General features: G+C 37.7%; 1 protein-coding gene across 2 annotated transcripts in view; it reads right to left on the bottom strand.

Annotated features, from left to right (window-relative positions):
* UBE4B (ubiquitination factor E4B) overlaps positions 1–23,047 on the bottom strand; it is a 123,767-nt gene that overhangs the window by 56,838 nt on the left and 43,882 nt on the right. The window contains exons 3-5 of one of the 2 annotated variants that reach the window (XM_063104746.1): positions 9,222–9,357; positions 2,522–2,609; positions 1,343–1,487 (exon numbers count right to left, since the gene is read on the bottom strand). In XM_063104746.1, coding sequence (XP_062960816.1) covers positions 1,343–1,487; positions 2,522–2,609; positions 9,222–9,357 — 369 coding nt within the window. Of the gene's footprint in view, positions 1–1,342; positions 1,488–2,521; positions 2,610–3,892; positions 3,972–9,221; positions 9,358–23,047 lie in introns of those variants that run through there. The other variant, XM_063104747.1, reaches the window with a different exon arrangement.

Below are 23,047 nucleotides of genomic sequence, written 5' to 3'. Positions count from 1 at the left end.
TTTCTTAGTCTATATACACTTCCTATACAGTAAAACTACTAAATCCGAGGTTTTACATTCTAGCTTCCTTCTTATTCTTTTGCAGCTCCCAACTGATTTACTGTTGGTCTTTAGATACATTTTAAATATCACTAAACAAATAAAAGTTCTAAACCATGTAAAGTTTATCAGATTTCGTTATTGAAAATTACCACTTATATGTGTAAGACAGACTTGAGAATCCTAAGAAAAACAAGCGGCAGGGTTTTGAAACACGTGGCTGCTAAGCTCATCTCTATAACCAGAGTTAATGAGATGTCAGTAAAATCAGAAGTAGCCTATCCATCCTCCAGGAACACAGAGGACTTTTTTCCCTCCCTGGAGCATAGGCAGCATAGGGGAGGAAAAGGCAATTTGCTTGATATTCATTCATTCCTTTAAAATGTATCTATTGAGGGACTGTTTTGTGCAAGACACCCTTCTAGACACTGGGGATAAATCAGTGAGTAAAACAAGCAAAAATCCCCACCATCAGGGAGGTTATATTCCAGTAATATGCAAAAAAACCATTCCAGCATACCTCCCCTACCACTGCTGTCTTCCAAATGACTACTGTTAAGAAAAATGATAGTGCCCTATAATGCTGGTATCTTGCTAAAACTCTTATTATTTTGTTGTAAGTGTGGCTTAGCGCAGCCTCTTAAAATAGAATCCTGGAAAACACAGCAAAGTGACATTATGTTCTATTTTGCTAAGCAACTTAATCAAACAGATTTATTCCACTGTCTATACACAGCCTGGTAGGCACTCAAAGCAGGTATAGGTCAGACAGAGCATCTCTATCAGGATCCCTGGAGACTACCCAATATATGCCTACTTTATAAGAAGAGCTAATGCTTTCTCTTCCTACTGCAAAGGAAAAAAATTAAATTTCTGAGACAGTGGAGATTATTACCTTATTTATGTCATTTTCTTTTATAGAAATCATAAAAGTAAAAAATAATTTATTAATAAGATCAGTGGGAAGGGAAGTAAATGGCCTAACAGTAGTGTCCTCACCAAATATCCCTGTAATCAAAAATACAACCCATGGGCTGGCCCCGTGGCTCACTTGGGTGAGTGCGGTGCTAATAGCGCTGAGGCCGTGGGTTTGGATCCTATATAGGGATGGCTGGTGCGCTCACTGGCTGAGCGTGGTGCGGATGACACCATGCCGAGGGTTGTGATCCCCTTAAAAAAAAAAAAAAAAAATTACAACCCAAAAGCAAAATAGAGTGAGTGTGGATAATGGAAAAGGTCAAAGAGCAGACATCTTGTTTTCTTCTAAGTACTCTGAAACAAGACTGTTGAGCTAGATTCCTACCTTCTTTTGGGTTCTGCTTAAACTGTGCAGAAAGAGAAGAAAGAAAGATGACATCTCTGTCCCGGTCTTTCCAAGAGACACGAAAGATCTTACAGACCAGCTGTAACGCCTGCTCTTCAGACACTTCAGGGCCTGACGAAGGCTCCTGGCAAGAAAGAAGATTTGAGAATTAATAGGAGGTATGAATTGAATGCTTCAATAAAAACACTTTATTCTGATTTAATCTTTTACTAATGAGGATATTTTTAAAATGCATAAAACCATTTACCCCATGATTAAGGGAAAACTCAATTTGCTACTATGACTTTAAAGTTATCACATCAAGGTCTTGTGAGCTTATAGTACAATTTATGGCGGAACATCTAAGAGCAAGGGCATTATCAGGAATTGCCAACGAAGGAATGTGATAAAGGACGTACATATATCCTATCTATTTACTCTTCTGAACTCCAAAAGACCAGGTTAACATTCTAGTTACACATCCAATTTCCTTCCAGGAATTTTTCCAAAATTTAACATTTCTCATTACATTCCACCACAGAAAAAATATTCTCTATGTAAGAATGCTGTAAATATTAAAGAACTATACAAAATAAACCACTTCACCACGAGCAGGCAACAGTCTAACTTCTAAATGTGCTGCCTAAAGCATTCCTAATGATTACTGAACAGAAGGAGATGCAGTTATCTATATCACGACAACAAAACAAAACCATAAATATGAGGAACTAAGCTCAGATGATAATCAAACATAAAGGCCTCATGTTTTCAAAAAGCTTCAACATGCTACTGGATTCTACATATTCTTACTTCAATTCTCAGACATTTTCCTCAGAATACTGCCAAAGATGTGATGATCTACTTGCTTCAGCAAAAAACAAACAGAAAAAATTCTAATTGGCTCTAAATTCGTCCCTATTACAAAGTAAATTTACCAATAAAAACATGGACCTGAACCAAAGATAACTGAGGGATTTTATCAGGTAAAGAACTGAGTTACACTTTCGTTAAAAGGACAATCTAGGCTACCCATTTTTCCTCAAAAGATAAAAAATCTCCTGCACAGGATTTGCTGATTTGAAGTGGCCCACTCTAATAGACTCTCCAGATACAAGACATGAAATAGTCTGTTTATACTATCTGTATTACACTAAAACAAGGGGTTCATCTCTTACCAACCTTATCACTGAGGCTCCGTTTTTCTCTCCGATCATTTTCATCAACCTCCATATTTTCAATTCCTGAATCCACATCCACCTGGGACATGCTTTAAGTATAAAAGACAAGAAAGTCTTTTACCTTTTTATAAACAGAATGTTACGGCTGCTGGTTGAGGAAAAGTTCTAAAATATCAATCAAAATCAGTCAGGAAAGCAAAATGACAAAGGTTCGTCTTTTTTCTTATTAATTTGTAAGAGCTCTTCATATATTGGGATATAAACATTCTGTCTATTATGTATGTTGGAAATATCCCCAAACTGTCATTTCCTTGGGCTTACTTAAAAAAAAAACAAAACATTAGAGCAGATTCTCTATACATAATATTTTTAAAAGACATAAAACTCAACCAGAGCCTGATTACAAAAACTGGTTAAGTACATATTATTTTCCCCCCACATGAACTAAATTATTGTCCCAGCACCATTTATTGAAAAGACCATCCTTTTTATATTAGTATGAAATCTCCTATGTCATATGTCCAATTTCATAAACGAGTGGGTCTATTTCTGAATACTCATTTCTGTTCATTAGACAATTTGCCTGTCCCTGAGCCAATAACACTGTCTTTCTTCCTCAAACCTCGTGATAACTCTTGCTATCTGCTAGGTCAATCCCTCCACCTCATCCTACTTCAAGAGTATCTTGGCTATTCTTGGCCCTTTCCTCTTCCACACATATTTTAAAACCAGCTTTACAGGTTCCCTAAAAATCCTGCTGGGATTCCGACTATAATTTCATTAACTCTAGAGATCAAACTGGGGAGAAATGACATCATTATGTCACTGAGTCTTTATCTCTCTCCTAGCATTCAGACCTTCTTTGAGGTCTTTCAATAAGCATTTACAATTTTCTCCATGAAAGTCTTGCACTTCTTTTGTTAATTTATTCTTAGGTACCATACAGTTTTTAGTGAAATTGTGAATGGCACCTTTTTAAAAAGTTAAGTTTTCTAATTTTTGATTGCTGGCACATAGTAAGTGATTTTAAATACACACCTCTTCTAAGCAACTTGTTGACTTATACATAAGGTTTACTACATAGGTAATCAATTTATCTCCAAATAATAACTGTTTTGTTTCTTCTGCTCCAATCCCTACTCGTTTTACTGCACCGGGTAGGATCCCCATGTCGAATAGAAGCAGAAGTAGCAGTCATCGTGTTCTTACTCCTGATTTTAAAGAGAGTGATTCTAACTTCTCAACACTAAATATGAGAGTTGTAGTTTTTGGCAGATGTCCTCATATTAGAATAAGATAGACTATGCTGTCATAACACATACACTCTGAAATCTTAGAGGCTTAACACTATAAGGGGTTATTTCTTGCTTACGCAAAGTCTGATGAGAGTGAAGCATCCTTACTCCATCTTTAATCTATGCCATCTGCAATACACAGCCTCCAAGGTCACTGGAGCAAGAGAAGAGAGGGATGGAGGACGAACATCGGCTCAACTGCCTTCACCTCAAAGTGACACACGTCACTCCCATTCACAGTCTATTGGACAGAACCGGTCACTTGACCCCGATCTAACTGCAAAGGGAACTAGGAAACGTCTGGGAGCTTGTGGAATACTGGTAAACTATTGGTAAAATATTGGAATATTCCAGTTTAAGAATAATCCTTTCTGTTCCTCATTTGTCAAGAGTTTTACCGTGAATTGATGTAAAATTTTATCAATCTTTGGCAGCTACCAACATTATAAGGATTTCCTCTTTATAATACAGTGGATAATATTTACAGATTTTCTAATGATGACACACACATTCCTGAGATAAACTTAAGTTGAACGTAACATATTTATCACATCATATTATACTGTATTACTTTTTGCATAAACTTTTAATTAAAATCTATGTACGGAAATGTGCACAGATATGTGTTTGGATGAATGAACTTTCACAAAGTAAACATACTACTACGATCAGCACCCAGATCAGGAAACAGAATGTTATCAACACCTCAGAAGCCCCCTTGTGACCCTTTGTAATCACTTACTACTCTGGCCCACAGTAACCACTGCCCTGGCAGCCAACCCAACAGAATCGTTTTGCCCGTTTTTTATGATGTGTAGTGGTATTTGATTTGTCAGTATCTTAAGATTTTTGCAAATATGTTCACAAGTATGATTATCGTGTAATTAATTTTCTTCATTTACATTATTCTTGTCTAGTTTCAATAATAAGGTCACATTAGCTTCATAAACTGAGTTGAAGCACTCCCTATTTTTTTAATTATCTGGAAAAATTCTGCAAAATTGGAACAGTTGAATTACCTACAAACTGGTATGAGGGCTGGCTGGTTAGTTCACTTGGTTAGAGCGTGGTGCTGATAACACCAAGGTCAAGGGTTCAGATTTGTGTACCAGCTAGCCACTCAAAAAAAAAAAAAAAAAAACACAAAATCGTATGAGCAAGATGTTTTCTATGGAAAAATTTACAATATTGATTCAATTTATTTCATGGTTTTTGATAATTTAAGTTCTCCCTTCTTGAATCAACTTTGTGGAGAATGATGTTTTTCTAGGAATTTGATTTCCATCCAAATCTTCAAATTGATATGGACTTTGTATATTTATATTTTTCATGGAATTCTCTTCTTCAGTAACAAATATTACTGAGTGCCCATTCTGTGTAGGCATTATTCTAGGTATCTGAGATATTGATGAACAAAAGAGACAAAAAAATCTCTATCTCACAGAGCTTATATCCTAGAGGGAGAAAGTTAATAAACAGTAAACATAATCAATGAGCAAAGCATAAAGTATATTAAATGAAAAATGCTATGGGGGAGGGGTGGGGAGAAATAAATGCTATGAAAAAATGAAGGAAAAAAGAACAGGGAAAGGCCATTAAGAGTGCAGGCACTTTCCATTTTAAGTGGGGTGGGCTGCACTTAGAAACGGCACATGAGCAAAGGCAGGAAGGGGACTGACCATGCACATGTCCAGGGAAGAACATTCAAGAAAAGGGTTTTTATTCCCAAAATTTATTTATCACTTTTCTCTTCTTCCTTTATTCGTTTTTAATAGATTTGTAGCTTCATATTTTCCTCTAGGAATCACTTTAGCTGAATGTAGAAATCTTGATACGTGGGCCGAGCCTGTGGCGCACTCGGGAGAGTGCGGCGCTGGGAGTGCAGCGACGCTCCCGCCTCGGGTTGGATCCTATATAGGGATGGCCGGTGCACTCCCTGGCTGAGCGCCGGTCACGAAAAAGACAAAAAAAAAAAGACAAAAAAAAAAAAAAAAAAAATCTTGATACGTAATATTTATTGTTCAGGTGTAGATACTTTCAAATCTCTGCTATGATTTCTTCTTTGACCTTTCACCTAAAAAAGCATGCTCTTTTAAAAATATTTTCAAATGTATGAGGTTTTTTTAAAAGTTCTATATTAATGTTCTAACCTAATGTACTGGTCAGAAAACATGATCTGTATGACTCTGACTCCTGAAACATTTCTGAGTATTAGGAAAGACCGCAGGGTGCCAAGCTCTGTATCTTTCAATTAGATCAAGCTTGTTGGCTGTGTTGTTTAATTTGTCTGCATGCTTGCTGATGTTTATTGCCCTTATCTATTGACAGCTGAAAGAGACATGGTAAAAATCTCCCATTATGATTATGTATGTGTTCGTTTCTTCTTGCAGTTCGATCAATATTTGCTTTATTACACGTCGATGTCCATATGTTTGAAACTGTTATATCCTCCTGGTAAACATGTATCATTATAAAATTCTTATTTCTAATAATGCTGTGTGCTTTAAAGTCTAATTTAATTTTTTCATTTATTATTTTTGACACATAATAAATGTACATATTTATTGGGTACAATGTGATATTTGGATACATGTATATAATTTGTGAAGATCAAATCAGAGTAATTAGCATATCCATCCCCTCAAACCCATCTCTTTGTGTTGGGAACATTCAAAATCCTCTCTTCTAGCTATTTGAAATTATAAAATAAATTGTTAACTGTAGTTGCCCTACAGTGATTTAGTACACAAGAACTTATTCCTCCTGTCTAGCTGTAATTTCGTAATGACTAACTTCTAATTAATGTTTACCCAAATTTTCTTCTATTTAGTATGTGCTTGGTATATCTCTTCCCTTTCTTATACCTTCAGTCTTTCTCTACCCTAATATTTCAGGTATGCTTTCTGTAAACAAATATAAAGCTGAGTTTTGTTTTGTTTTCATCCAACCTATGACTTTTAATTGTGATTAATTGTGAATACTGACATATTTTGATTTTTTTAACCATCCTATTTTGTGCTATTTGTCCCTTTTTAAAATTTGTATTTCTTTTTCCCTTTCTTTGAATTGACTTAAGTTCTGTCCACTCTCTTCCCCCACTTTGTTCCATATTTTTTCTTTACTAGTTTGGAAAATATACTCTATTTCTATTTTTTAAATAGTTACCCTTAAAATTTTAGCAAATATTCTTAACTCAAAATCTAAAAGTTACCTAGTACCTTTACCCCTCTTCCAGATAATAAAGGACCTGAGAATGTCTGCTCTCATTACACCTCTTCTGGCTTACCTGCTATTGCTGTTCAGTATTTCCGATCTACTTGAATCTTCACTCCTCTCGTCTACTGCTGTTTTACACGCTATTACTGTTTTACCTGTCAGTGTTTGTTACATGTACCACGTGTTTATCCTGTTCTTCATTTAGCGCTCCTTCTTGCATCTCAGACAATTAGTCCTGAGACCATTTTCCTTCTTAAACTACATTTGTTAAAAATTAGGGTTTCTACTGGCAGACCAAGAGGGGTTTTTTGTTGTTGTTTAATTGTTTTTAAAATCTCTAAATGTCTTTATTTCAAACTTGCTCTTAAAAGACAGTTCCACACGGGTACACAAGTCCCAGCTAACAGTTCCTTCTTCTCAGCATTAAGGCTGTTATTCCACCGTCCTCTGGCTTCCAGCGCTGAGATGCCTGCCTGCCTGTCATTTCTTCTCTCTCTTCTCCACGGTGGTTTAAATGTCTTTGTCACTGTTGTTCTGCAATTTCACTACAAAACGTCTAGGTACAAGTTTCTCTTTGTTTTGCTCAGGATTCACTGGGCTTCCTAAATCTGAGGATTCATATCATTTACCAACTGTAGAAAAAAATCTCAGCCATTTATCTTTTTGATAACAGCTTCCAAACCAGGAGACGAAGGAATATGAAAAAGAGGGAAGACAGGGACGCTCTCCAAGTCTCTACTTTCTCCTTTTGATAATCTTTTGATATTTTAGATATATATTGACCTCTGTCATCTATATCTCTAAATATCTTTCGTATTTTTCATCTCTCTTTCTCTTTGTGGTATATTCTGGATAATTTCTTCAGCTCTCTTTCAATTTGGCAATTCTCTCTTCGGGTATGTATAATCCACTGTTGAACTATTACACTGAGTTTTCCATTTGAATTATCTTTTCATTTCTAGAAATTCTATTTGGTCCTTTTTCAAATGCACTTGGTTGTTTTTAGTCATTTGCCCCTTACTTATGTTTTCAATTCCCTTTTTTATTCAAGTGTACATATTTTGTATTCTTTATCTGATAATTACAAAACCCAAAAATCTTTGGGAGAATAAATTTTATTATTACTGATTCTGGTGATTCTTACTCATGGTGACTTGTATTCTAGTGTGTTTTGTGATTTTTGACTATGAGCTCATATTTCTTAGAACTTTTTCTAAGGAAATTCTCTGAAGACTTGGAATAATTTGTGCTTGCTTCTGCTAGATGTCTAAAGGCATTATAGGCCTGGGTCCACTTCTTAGCTTAAGGTTTTTCAGACTACACTAGTAGTGTAAATCTAGGTCCTAAACCCACATGAAAGTCACCTAGTGGTCACGAAATCTCAGAGTTAAATTGATTTTTTAAATACCTCCACCAGAGCAAAGATAATAAAAATACAATTATTTTTAATCTATGGAAGAGATTATTTTCTATGTGATTTTTTTCCTTGCAAGTGCAGTCCTTCCTGAATTTTTGTTTTATATAGGGTGATCTCCGATCTGTCTCCTCACTCCAATCCCCCAAGTGCCGAAGCTTTACACCAGTGCCTTGCAACCTTTTTTACATTATGACACACATAGAAAATGATATTTGTCTGGTCCACTGATATAAACAGAAGGAGCTGCTTGAGGGCAAAGGAGATGAAGCCTAAGGGTCTGACTTGCCCAAGGATTAAAGGAATCAACACCTGAGCCACTCTATCACTCATTTACAGCACACTTGCAGCACAGGAAGGCTCTGCTGCTCTAGGATACCCTGATCCTCACGGACAAAGAGGGTAGTCAGCTTACTTGTCTGAAACTTTCCAAACTTTTAAATTTCACTGGTCAGTAAAACCTGGAAGAAATTTTTAGGAACTGACATTTATTTGCCAACTTTGTATTTGCAAAACAAGGACATTAAAAACAATATTTTTAACCACCTACACCCATTATTTCATAAAAGGTATTTAACAACAACAACAAAAAAGTATAATGAACATTCCAGAATAATACAAAGACCTTTAAATTTAATAAATTTAGCTCTAATCTGCTAAGGACTGGCCTGGGTCTCTGGGCTGGCATTTGAGGCTACTGGACTAGAGACTAAAGTGAACGAATCTTCCCCTTTCCACAAATAAAACAACATATCAGAAAATTGGCTTCACTTTACCTTTTCTCACAAGAGACACCATCGATATCCATGCTCTGAGAACGGGAAAGAGACTGAGACTGTGTTTCAAGGCTATTGGAGGGTGAGCTGCTGAGAGAACTGACTCCTTCACTGCTCTGGCTTCGATGGGCTACTCCTAAACAGAAAGCACATGAAAAAGTAAGCCCATCTGAAATAATGGTAAAGCTGTTTGTAACAGCAACGGTAAACATGCACGATCTGCATTCATACCATCACGATATTCAGAAACTGAGGAATTTCTATCAGACAATTACATCAAATGCTGGAAATAATATTAAAAACCATAGGAACATTAGTAAGAAATCATAATTTATCAATATAATTTTTCTGAGGTCAGTAACAGAGGTACATCTGATGTCTAAAGCTGACTTATCATCTCCTTTCCCACCAATTCAAACTATGGTCCCTGAATACAAATTAGCTTCTACGATAGACCAGGAAAATCCTTGAAATGCACCAAAAATAAGATACCTTAATGGGCAGACAGATGTTTGATAAAGCAAGTATAATAAAACGCTAGTAGAAAAATCTAGATGGTAGGCATATGAGTGTTCACAGCAAAATTCTTTCAACTTTGCTGTATGTTTGATATTTTCATAATAATGTTGATAAATGCAAATAGACTCAACTAAGCAATGTCCTTCAAAATAGATCAGTTCACTTATTAAGTGAACATCTTGGTGAAAATAAAAAACCTGACACCGTCTTTGCCCTCATAGAGCTTATAGTGAAACTGTAGTCATTAGTACAGGGACAAATTATTCCTCATAGCAATTTCTTCATCAATGTCTTTAAAATCATATTTTTCATGTAATTAAAAAATAATTTTATTTCTATGAATATCTATCAAAAAGAAAAAAAAAAAAAAAAAAAGGAATGTCTACCCAGGTATTTGCCAGTAATCTAAAATATATACCTATGTTGCTAAAAGGAAAATGAGACTCACGTTTTTGAGAGAAAAAAATAACACTTAAGTTACCAGTTATAACTGAAACAATTACAAAATGGATAAAATTTTAACTCTCCCAACAATCTAAGTGAACTCGCCACCCTTTAAGATCTCTCTTCACTTAATAAAACATTTGTCCATTCTTGACAGTAGTTTTTAACATATATTAGTTTATCAGAACTTCTGCAAAACTTAAGAAGGAAACAAGAAACTAAATTTTCTTAGTTTCTCAGGAAGCTATTCCTAAGAAGAATCAAGTAAAATACACAAAGTGTCTAATGTAGTAAGAATTCTAAAATAAGCTTGTAGAAGACAGTAAAACTTTAAAAGCATTAATTCAGGAAGTGTAACCCAAGGTAAGTTTTCAATAGATATTTACTGAAGACATAAATAACAGAACATCAACAATGTCCACAGGAGAATATTATTTTATCTATCACAACGAAAGGTCACTTTTAAAATTAAAATTAATAATAAAGTTCAACAATTTTTATGGGATATCAATTAAGCAGGCTTTAAAATTTCTGTCCTATAAAACCAGTTCTAAAATTAAGCCAATAATTACAATAAATTGCTTAACAAACTACACTTTCAACATAGTATATTATGGTATAGTATGTGTACAATACCGTAGTATTGGTAATACAGTACCACAGTATACTATATAGTGTGATATACCGTATTTCTCTGAACTCATTTTTTCCTGTACCTTCCGTGTGATATTCACATTCCAGGTCAAGTGGGGTAATTCTCCCCAATTTCTTATGTGTATCCGTGTTTCTCAATCACTATACACCATGTGATCCCAACTCCTGTCTTAAACTTTAAAAACCGATGGCCTGTTTTACTTTATTTTATAGAAATCAATATAAACTGTGACTAAAATACATCAAAACAGTAGTACGAAATATCACTGTGTTTTCAAACCACACACACTCTCTTGTTGACTTTACCCTCTCTCACCCCTAACTTGAGAAATCACAGTCAGGAAACCAAGCTTCAAGGAACTAAATTTTCTTTTCCTTCCTTCATCTCTGTAAAGCCAAATATTAAAGAAGTAAAACAAAGACACAACCTCCACTGATCCTCTTTCAGAAGATGAATAAAATCCCCACATATCAACTTAGAAATGAATTTTGCAAAAGTGAGGGTTTGTGTAACAAAACATGGAGAAGCCATGTCTGCTTTATAAAATATGAATTACAGACATTTGAGATGGCAGTTTCCAAACTTCTGTGATAATAGCTTGTTAAAGGTAAATTACACATTCTGTGTGGAAGATCAGATTGTTAAAGGAAATAAGAAGGATTTTATTTCTGTAAGACTTTCCTCTCGGTATTGTAGTATTTCCTGAATGATATTTCCTTTCAAGTACAAACTAGAACCAAATGCCTATTTTTAACCTGTAACACTAGGCCTGTTCCAGTACTGTACACACACACACACAAATGAACAGATTTGCTAAATTCTAATATAAAAAGAACAACAGAATTGCCAGAAGGGAACTTAACACCTCAATAAAGCTGTTTAAAAAAAGGGAGAAGGGTGGTTGACCTTAAAGATCTTGTCCAACCCTCTTCTTTTACAGATAAGAATATCAAGATCTATGAAGTTTAAAAACTTCCCTTAGGACCTGTGCCATGTTAGAAACACAGCAAAGATTAAAACACAGGTCTCCTGATTCCTCATATAATGCTGCTATTCCCTCTACCCCAGACTGCTGAAAGTCCTTTGATCATCTATTTTAAACCAAAGCTATATGTTTTATGCACTCCAAAATGACAGAAACAAAAGTATTCCTATAAAAGGAATATTAATAATCAAAATTCTACAATTTATTTACATAGATCTTGACATTCATAGAAAATACAAAGTATACTCATATTTTATTTGGCCAATACCAAGTCTCACTCCTCAAAACTATTTATAATGAACATATTCGATTCCATACAGCAGACTGACACATCTTATCAGCAGCACACTTCCTGGTGAAAACATTTTGTTCTTGTGAATAAACACAAATAAAATTTCAAACCCATAAAGAGAAACAATGGTATCTAATATATTGGGACAAGAAAACCAACAACCAAAATTTGGAAACTGCTTTGATCTTCATATTTATGAGACAGAGGAATCATGCAAAGAATCATACACCTGAGGTCAAAAGTCCAGGACTGCTCCTTGAAGAAATGGTCTATTCTAGAGTTTTGGCAGGGAAAAACCAAGATGAGCCTGGAGCACCTTATACTGCCAGAAGAAAGTGCTCAAAAAAATAAAAGAAGACGCATGTCAAATGGACAGAGGATCCGAAAGAGCTCCCATGCCCAAGACTGGAGCAATTCGTGTGAAATAAGTAATGTAGCTATTTGGATTATAACCCAAAGTATAAAATAGATATGCATGGGTTCATATTGACATAAGAGATTAAATAAATAACGGGAGAAGAGACAAATCATCCTTAGAGAAGAATTCCACAGAATATATATAGATATTCCCACACTCCACAAGGTGAAGCTCAATTCCCATTTCTTTTTTTTTTTTTTTTGTCGTTTTTTCGTGACCAGCACTCAGCCAGTGAGTGCACTGGTCATTCCTATAGAGGATCCGAACCCGCGGCGGGAGCGTCGCCATGCTCCCAGCGCAGCACTCTACCGAGTGCACCACGGGCTCGGCCCCAATTCCCATTTCTTGAGTGCGGTCTCCACTTAGGAACTCAATACCAACTAATTGAATACAAAAACGAAAAAATAGTAACTTTACAGTGGAGAAACATGGCAAGAGCAACCTTCACCCGTGATGGTGATGATGGTTAATGTCACCAGGGATGTCAGATGGATGTTACATACCCCACAGGATGTGATGGGAAGGGTACTTCACCTGCATGACGTTCTTCCCCGAAATAACCCCAGTATAATCATGAGAAAAACACAGCAGGCCAAGCCAAATTAAAAGACATTCTCCAAAGTACTGACTAATACTCTTCAAAACTGTCAACATAATGAAAACCAAGACTGTGATATTGTCACAGACCAAAGGAGACTAAGAAGACCCATGTTTAGTTTAGTTAATAGTAATACCAAGTCTAATTCCTGAGCTTTGACAAATGTACCAGATATTAGGAGAGACTAGAAAAAGGGCACATGGGAATTCCCTGTAACTTTTCTGTAAATTGAAAATTATTCCAAAATAAATGTTTATTTAACAAAAAGAGTAGGATTGGAGCCCTGATTTCATGATTTGTAGTTATGTAACCTTGAGTGAATCACTTAATATTTTCACCCGTAATCGGGTAATATTGGTATCTGTGCAGCCCGCCTCACAGTTCTGTTGTGAAGATCCAATGAAATACCAAATGTGAAAGTGTTTATAAACTCCACAGGTACACCTGTATGCATCAGACAAGTACGGAATTAGAAACCAGGACAAAGCCCTGCGTGTAGAGAACAGGCCAGCCTTCGCTACCTCAACGCTTACTCTGGTCTACTCCATTTTCAGTACTAGGCAAGAGACAGCGGCAAACATCCCACCAGTGTTCAATGACTTCTCCCAACCTATCAGCTCCAATAATCACATGAAGTATTACTCCTGTTGACCCACTACTGCTTCCATACTTACAGTAGTGTAAAAAATTCACAATGAGAGCTGGCCAGTTAGCTCAGTTGGTTAGAGCACGGCCTTGTAACACCAAAGTCAAGGGTTTGGATCCCCATACTGGCCAGCCCCCCCACGCCCCCCAAAAACTCACAGTGAACAAATTATAGTCCACCTAGCTCCTGTAGTCTAAAAAGGATACATACATATAACTGGATTTTTGAGTTCCCTAAAAACAGTCACCATACCACATTTATTTCTGTATCTAGAACCATTTCCCCTGCCCCTAATAACTAACAGAGTGCACTTCACAGTAGATATTTAATATATATTACTGACTACAATAGGGCTTTTGAGAATACTTTCTAAATTTATGGTTGTAGCATTAAATGGATGCTATCAGCACATTCTGTAACTTGTTAAGGCATTTCAGTTCTACATGCCTCAGTTTCTTTATCTGTAGAATGATGAGACTGAAGCAGAAAAATCTCCAGCCCTTTCCAGTTCTATTAAAGTTAGAAATTAAGCATTTGGTTATTTTAAAAGAACCGTGCTTTATAGTTTACAATAACAAATCTAAACACTCGACTATGCATCCCCATTTCTAAATATATACACATTTTAGAAATAAAAGAAACCAAATGACACCACATTGCCTGCTTGGCACTTTCCAACACTTCACAAAGTCTCTCTCTCAGCTCAGTGTTGAGCTAGGCTCTTTCATCTACTAGGTTCAGGGAGCCCTGGGAAGATCAGTCACCTGATTTAACAGAACCGCCTGTAATCAAGAGGCCTGGGGCTATACAGGCAATAGATTATTTTTGGTCTTTCTTTAGAATCACACATCTCATTTCAGTGGGAGAAGCAGAAGGAACAGAGGGGTTCTGCTTATCTACAGGAAAGGGGATGGATAAGGCAAAAGGGCAGGTGTGGCTCAGGAGTCCACGGCCAATGCTGCCAAACCTGCTCAACACGCTTTTGCGGGAGGTTGCATGGGACTCAACATTAAGGCTCTCAAAGTACAAACACTCAACTCTAAGTGTTAAAGGTGACAAACCCTGCTGCATCCAAAGATGCCAAAACCTTAATTTTTTCTTAAACTCATTTCCCCTAGACCCCAATTGGAAAACTGCGGAGAGATGGTGAGAAATGTGACCAGCATATTCCCAAAGCAACCAGCCCATTAGTTCCTCGACACGTAACTATGAGCTCAACAGATGAGAGAGAGAGAAGACAGGGTTTTTTTGCAGAGTTTCTAATCTAGTTAGAAAAACAAGACAAATGTGCACAAAACTAAGAATGGTTTGTGTGGCACAGTCTCTACAAATTAGAAGCCTTCTGGGGCAAGTAACATGGTTGGGATAGAAACAGAAAACATGATCTGAAAATCAGGACACTGAGTTACAAAAGGAGGGTAGAGCCTGAATGCTGAGAACCTGGAAAGCCCTCGAACTAGATTACAGCTGTGAATAAGGAGACAAGGAAGGAAGGCCTTTGAGCAGGTTACTGACATGTCTTACTTTTCCTATAAGCTGTAAGTTCCCTACAGGACAGGGACTACATTTTATGGAAACTACTTTCACATGCAATATTTATCCCTGTGGTATACCTGGAAGCCTGACTGAGGGAATGAAAGCAGTATTGTGACATGGTTCACGTCCCACTGTGCAGGCAGAGTGCTGGTGAGCAGTGTGGAGTCAGATGCAGGCAGCTGGCAAAGCTATGAGGACAGCAGAGGTTGCAGGACCAGGTTAGCACAAAGGAGGAGAGGGGGATAAGGGAGATGATCAACTCCAAGTCGAAAAAGGAAGCTGATTCCCAGCACTACATGCTTCTCACTAGCAAGACATCAGCACTTTTACCAGGTTCACAAAGTAGTATGACCCTATGAATAAGGCTATATGATAGAGCCCAGAACTAATAGAACATACCCCCTTGGTGGCCAAAAGTCCTCTCCAGTGAGATGAAGAAATCTGGCCGGCATAGGACACACCTGTCACAACTCAAGAGAACTAAAATGTACAAACTAAAAGCAAAGGATTTCAACCACTACTAGGCACCTCACAAGCCCTAGGAGCCATTTAGGGATCCTGCTGCAACCCTTGGGCCTTGGGGCTTCTGCATGAGCCTCTGCCTCTAGCCAGCTTCTTAACCACCCTTGATCTCTCTCCCTCTCCCAAGCTGTGGACCAAGTAGAAGAAGAAAAAATTAGCATTTTCACACAGCAATCAATTATACAGCAAAAGGTTATAATGTTATTGTCATTCCTGATAACATTCTTAGCCAAAGACAATTTACTATCAAAGAATGACTTCAATTTGGTTGAAATTCCTAGAAATGTACTACTGAGCAATAATGATGTTCATTAAAGTCTCAAAATTGGAGAAGGAAATTGAGGGGAAATGGAGGATGACTGCTCCACCCCCGCCTTTTATCGATCATCACCAAGCCCTTTCTTTGCATCTGTTTTTCTTCTGTCTGGAAAGACAGCCCCATAGATATCCACTTGGTTTGCTTCCTCACTTCATTCAAGCTCTGCTAAAAATGTCACCCTTCTAATGAGGCCTACAGTTGGCTCTCTTATTTAAAATAGCAACAATGTGTCCTCCCCAGCAGTACTTATTCCAACATTCTGTTTTATTTTTCTCCACAAAAATTATTGCCATCTGATAGATTTTATGATTTTTTTCATAGCCTAATACATGGGGGGGGGGTAAAAAATATATTATATATTTTTTATATTATATATATTTTTCATAGCCTATAAAAGAAGCTAACACATGGCGGGGGATCTAAATAAATTTATTAAATGAAGCCTACATTACAGTGGTCAATAAATTATTGGTAACAAACATAAACTAAAATGTAAAAGAGATGAACAGCAAGCAAACTTGAAGCAATAACAATAACAATTGTAGTAGGATATGGAAGGATGTTCCCCATTTTTTAAAAGTAATAATCCCAGGCAAAAAGTTTTTTGAAATGTGCAATGCATTATTATTTATTACAGCCACCATTCTGTGCAATAAATCACTAAAGCTAATTCCTCTTATCTAACTGAAATTTTGTACTCTTTCTTTAACATCTTCCTTTCCACATCTACTCCACATGCCCCCTAAGCTCTGGTAACCACCTTTCCACTGTCTATGAATTTCTATGAGTTTGACTTTTTTAGATTCCACATATAAGTAAGATCATACAGTATTTGTCTTTCTGCACCTGGCTTACTTCACTTAGCATAGTGTTCTCCAGGTTCATTCATGGTGTCACAAATGACAAAATTTCCTTCTTTTTAAAGGCTGAGAGTATTTCATTGTGTATATACACCACATTTTCTTTATCCATTCATCTGATGATGGACACCTAGGTTGCTTCCATGGGAGTGCAGACATCTCTTTGACATACTGATTTCAATTCCTCTGGATATATACCCAGAAGTGGGATTGCTGGATCAAATGGTAACTTTGTTTTTAGTTCCCTGAGGAACTTCCATGCTGTTTTCCATAATGGCTGTATTAATTCATATTCCCACCAAGACAGATTTTTCAATCAGATAAATACCTATGTGAAAAAGCTCCAAAAAAAGGCAACAGCACATAGCCGTGAGCCTGCGTAAGTGACTATTTATGGATGTACTCTGTCAAGTACAGAGCACCAGCACCTGGAACTCTTCACAAGTCTGTTTCCTCGTGCTCAGCAGTGAGACTTACCCATCTTTGCATCCCTAGCTCCTATTACAGTGTTCAGCAAATAGAAGCCATTTATTCAAGTATTCAAATGCATGAACAGAAGCAGGACAAAGATCATTTGTGCAAACATAATGTTAAAAAAGAATTTTAAGTTAAATTATTGTTAAGTATATTAAAGACTAGCAATCAGACAGAGGAAATGGATTCTGCATTTCTGATCCAGACCCCAGAACTAGCCCAGAGGCCAAACATATCATTTGGCTTCTCACTAGTTCTAAAAAGGCCCATTGTTCATTTCTGCTCCCAGAGCAGAGGGTCATTAGCTAGGGTCCACAGATGGAAACAGAACTCAGGGGCTCAAAAGTAATAATTTAACTAGCTACCATATCTTTTATTTAAAGTGTTAATAAAGGTGAATACTAATAACTGTATTACATCTTTAAAAATATTTTGATAACTATATTACTATATAATTGGTTTCCTTTGTAATCCTTTGTATTTTATTATATGCATTTAAAAATATATTTTGAGAAGTCAATCAAAGGCTTCGCCAGTTTGTCAAGGGGAACTGTGGAACAACATCTGCTAACTTCAGTTCTAGAGCATTTAAAGGTAACTAGAGGACCTGTTCCACAAGACCTACTAAACCTGTCAAGATGACACTGGTTGATAAAGGATTCATTGAGGGAATCTTGAGCAAGAATGACCACATCTTCAAAGAGGTCCCAACAGCTAGGAAGGCTAAGGCTTAGACAAATTTGGGATGTTTGATGGGTAAACATGAAGGGAACTTCAGGAAGACAGTGTAGTTCCAAAAGAGAATGTTAAATAAAATCGTCTAAGAGGCTTAAAAAGTTCTGAAAATAAGGCCATCACAAAATGATCTAAAAATGGGGGAGGGAAGGGCCAGCCTGTGGCTCACGTGGGAGAGTGTGGTGCTGATAACAACAAGGCCATGGGTTCAGATCCCATACAGGGATGGCCGGTTAGCTCACTGGCTGAGCGTGGTGCTGACAACACCAAGCCAAGGGTTAAGATCCCCTTACCGGTCATCTTTTTTAAAAAATTAAAAAATTAAAAAAAAAATGAAAATGGGGGACGGAACTAAGAAAACTAGTTTGTCCAGCTCAGGAATTTAATAAGTACCGATTTTAAAAAGGAATCAGAACACTTTCTCCCCTACTGAACTGTGAGCTCTTCAAGGAAAGAAATGAAGTCTTATCTTTGCACTCCCATGACCTAGCACTGTGTGTGTAACCTGCAGTAAGCCCTGAGTTTTCAATGTAAAAGTAACATAATCAATGAGGACTGTAAAAAAAAAAAATGGCAATCATCTGTAAGAAAAGAATTACCCATATACATAAAGTGTTAAGAGAGGCAAAAGCAATGCCATACGACAAAGCAGTAAAAAAAAATTAAGGAGAGTCTGAGAATGGTAACTACAAATTCAGAACAGCAGTGACCTACTGGTGGGGAGGGAGTGTGCAGAACCAGGGATTCCACAGGGGGCTTCACAGGCATTATTTATGTTATCATGTACATCTGAGATATTTTGTAATAATCTTTTTTTTATTGAAACATAAGTGATTGTACATATCTGTGGGGTACAGCACTATCAATACCTGTGTGCAATATGTGATTTATAATTAGTATATTCAACATTACACAATATAAACATTTTTTGTGACCTTTTACCAATCTCTCGCTTTTTTTTTTTTAGTTTCAGAAGAAAATGAATAAGTTTAGGGGTTTTAAAAATTCTGTTCAGAGCACCAGGAAAAAACGAGACAGACCTGCTGGTCATGATGAAAAGAATAATGTTAGTCAATGTTCTTTAAATGGAACTTATTTTGCTTCTAACACTTCCAACAAAAAATATTTCTTTCCTTTATTTATTCAATTAACTACCGGCATTTAGAGTGTCTACCATGTGCTAAGCATGGTGCTGGGGTAAGGGGATTACCAACACTGACAAGGTCCCCGTTCTAACCTTATGTTCAAAGGGAGGAGGGGACAGAGATAAAAACAAACAAGTAAATAAACAATATTCCTATTTGGAAGTAGGGTCTTTGCAGACATAAGAAAGTTAAGATGAGGTTATATACCGGATTAAGTAAGGTAGGCTCTAATCCAATGACTAGTGTCCTTATACGAGGAGGGAAATTTGGATACAGACACACACACAGGGAAGACGGCCGTGGGAAGATGAAGGCAGAGACTGGATTATACGGCCACGAACCAAGAAATGCTCAGGACTGCCAGCAACCACCAGAAGATGGAAGAGGCAAAAAGGATTCTTTCTGGTAGCCTCCAGAGGGAGCACAGCCTTGCTGACACCTTGACTTAGGACTTCTGGCCTCCAGACTTGTGAGACAAAAAACTAACACAGCAGCAGAATTCCTGCAAGAGGCTGGGACTACAGATGGGAGAAGCAACTTGTAGGACCACCTACAGCTTCCCAGTCCTTGCTTTAGTTCCTTACAACTGAAAGCACCCCAACTAAGCAGGCTGCCAAGTGACAGCCAAGTCACTCCTTACCATGGGTGACAGCCCACCCAGTATTTGTCTCTATCAGAAAGCACTTCTTGTTCTGCAACAAAAGTCTCTCCTTCACATTCAGTGGGTAACAAATCTACCCACTGGCCCTAAGTCTAACTGATAGGATCACAGAAAACAAGCAGGAGCCATCATCTTCCTTGTGGCAACTTTTCACATGTTTTAATGTGCAGCTATCCCATTTTCTTGAAATACCTTTAAGCTACACATGCCTATATTGTTTTAGCCTTTTTCTCTTGTGATTATTTTATTAATTCAACACATTTTTATTAGATGCTTACCTTGTACCAGGCACTGTTGAAGGCACTGGTGACATAGCAGCGAACAAGATGGACACAAGTCCCTGCCCCCATAGAGATTACACTGTAGTAGGTGAGGCAGATAAAATGGGATATACAAGTAATACACAGTGATAAAAGCTGGAAGAAAAGGTACCTGTGTCAGACAGAGTTTGCAATTACAGACACAGTGGCCAAAGAAGGTCTAATTGAGAAAGTGACACTTGAATAAACACCTGAAGTGTTGAGTATAAAAGCGAAGTGGATTGCTAGGGCCTGAGCATTCTAGGCACAGAAACAGCAAATGCAAATGTCCAAACTAAGATTATGCGTGGAATGTTCCAGGAACAGCACAGAAGCCAGTATGCCTGGAGCAAAGGGAGCGAGGAGAAGAGTAGTGAGAGACAGAGGTCAGGGACATAACAGGGCTAGATCACACGCAGCCCTGGGTCACGTGGGGACTTTGACTTTCACTCTGAGTAAGGCAGGGATCCAACAGAGGGTTCTGCACAGAGAAATGACATGACCTGTCTTACAAGGGGTTTTGTTTTCTGGGTTTTTTTTCTTTCTTTCTTTCTTTCTTTTTTTTTTTTTTAAAAGATGACCGGTAAGGGGATCTTTACCCTTGACTTGGTGTTGTCAGCACCACACTCAGCTAGTGAGCGAACCGGCCATCCATATATGGGATCCAAACTCGGGGCCTTGGTGTTATCAGCACCGCACTCTCCCGAGTGAGCCACGGGCCGGCCCCTGGTTTTTTTTTTTTTTTTTTTTTTTCTAAACTTGTTTAAGAAATCACAAAAACTTGTTTATCCAACCTGCCAAAGCATAGCTAATAATAAATACCTGTTTGTGATTATAAATAATGGTGATTATGTAAGAAACATAATCAAGACTTCATAGCATAGAGGTGTACTAGCAAAAACCATTTAAAGAGTTGCCCAAGTTTTCCTATTAGTTTGTGATAATATAATAAACCTGCTGTGATACAACACTGAACTTATGGTTTAGTGGGGCACCTCTGGCTCTACAATGAGAACAGACATTAGTGAAGCAAGGCGGGGAGGAGACACCAGTTAGGACGCTGCTCCAGTAAACCAGGCAAGAGAGATGCTGGTGCACTGGACCTGGGTAGTAGCCGTGGAGATGATGATAAGAGATGACGTGGTAAGAATCTGATCTGGATCTAGTTTTTTAACAGATCTAGAGCAGGGGTAAGCAAGATCCAGAACACAGGCCAAGTCAGGCCTACGGTCTGTTTCCGTACATGAAGTTTTATTGGAACACAGTCATGCTTGTTCATTTACATACTGTCTATGGCTGCTTTTGTGCTATAGAGGCAGAGATAAATACCTTATGGCCAAAAACACTTATTATCTGGCCCTTTACAGTGACAGTGTGTCAACTCTCGATCTAGAACATGAGATAAAGAGAAGAGATAATGATTTAGGCTTAAGCTACTAGAAAAAAATGAGTTGTCATTTATTGAGATAGGGTCCTGGGAGAAGATAAGATGTGAGGAAATATCAAAGCCTGATTTTGGATATGTTAACTGTGAGATGCTTATTACACAACCAAGTAGAGATGTCAAGTAGGTGGCTGGATGTATGAGTCGAAGGTTCAAGGAGTAGGTCTGAGCTGGATATATAAACTTAGGAATCATCAGATTAGAGATAGTAATTAAAGCCAGGAAACCAAATGAAATCAATAAGAGAATCAACATAGATAGAGAAGACCGGAGGCTAAATACTGAGCCCTGACATCCTAACATTTAGACATCAGGGAAATGAAAAGGAAGCATACAAAGAAATAAGAAGAAACAGAGATAGGATGAAAACCAGGAGAGCGTGGTGTACTGGAAGCCAAAAGAAAAAAGTGTTTCAAGGAGAAGAGGGTGAAAGCCACGTCAACTGAGCCTGACAGGTCAGACCAGATGGTGACTCAGAGCAGACTACTCGAGGCCTCACCTGACTGGAGTTGAGTCAGCAGAAGGTGCAAGAACAGAAGAAGGAGACAGAGAGGATAGGCAACTCATTCCAGAAGTTTCATTGTGAAGTGGTGCAGAGATGTGGGGTGGAAGCTGGCAGGGGAAATGAGATCAAGAGAGTTCCTTTTTTCATTCCCATAATGAGAGAAGTAATAGCATGCATATAGGCTGTTTTAAAAAAAAAACTACTTGGAATATCGGAAGAAGTGGTAGAAGGGAACTGCTCTCCAGCAGTGATGGCTCTGAGTAGGTGGGAGGAGATGGGATCTGGGGTGAAGTCTTCAACAGGAATGGCGACAGTTCATGCATAACAAGAACTAGGTATGCGTAACAGACAGGTAGTAGACGTACTGATGGGAGCTTACAGAGGTTCCCTTCTGCCTCCATCTGTTTTCCCAATGAAATAGGAAGCCAGGCCATCAGCTGAAAGAGTATGCATAGAGAATGAGGTGCTGCACACTGGAGGAGAAGGTGTGAAATACACTAGCCGAGTGGGAGAGTGATGTGGGAAATATGGTATAATTGCCTGCCAGTATTAAGGGTCCACTTGAGTTTGTGATCACGAATTTGAAATGAGACAGATAGCATGGTTCTGAGTTTCCCTCTAGCCTTGTTTCATTGCATGAGACAGAGAGTAAGTAGGGAATGGAATTTAATCAGAATCGTGGCCCCTGGACAAATTCCAAGATTCTAGGTGTGGCCTGATCATGGTGGGACAAACAGCACTGTCATTAGCACCATTTCCATGTTAAAAA

This window comes from Cynocephalus volans, chromosome 8, assembly GCF_027409185.1.
Source record: "Cynocephalus volans isolate mCynVol1 chromosome 8, mCynVol1.pri, whole genome shotgun sequence".
NCBI classification, from domain to species: Eukaryota; Metazoa; Chordata; class Mammalia; order Dermoptera; family Cynocephalidae; genus Cynocephalus; species Cynocephalus volans.
Note: the sequence above shows the minus strand (reverse complement) of the source record. Positions and strands in the feature narration are given on the sequence as shown.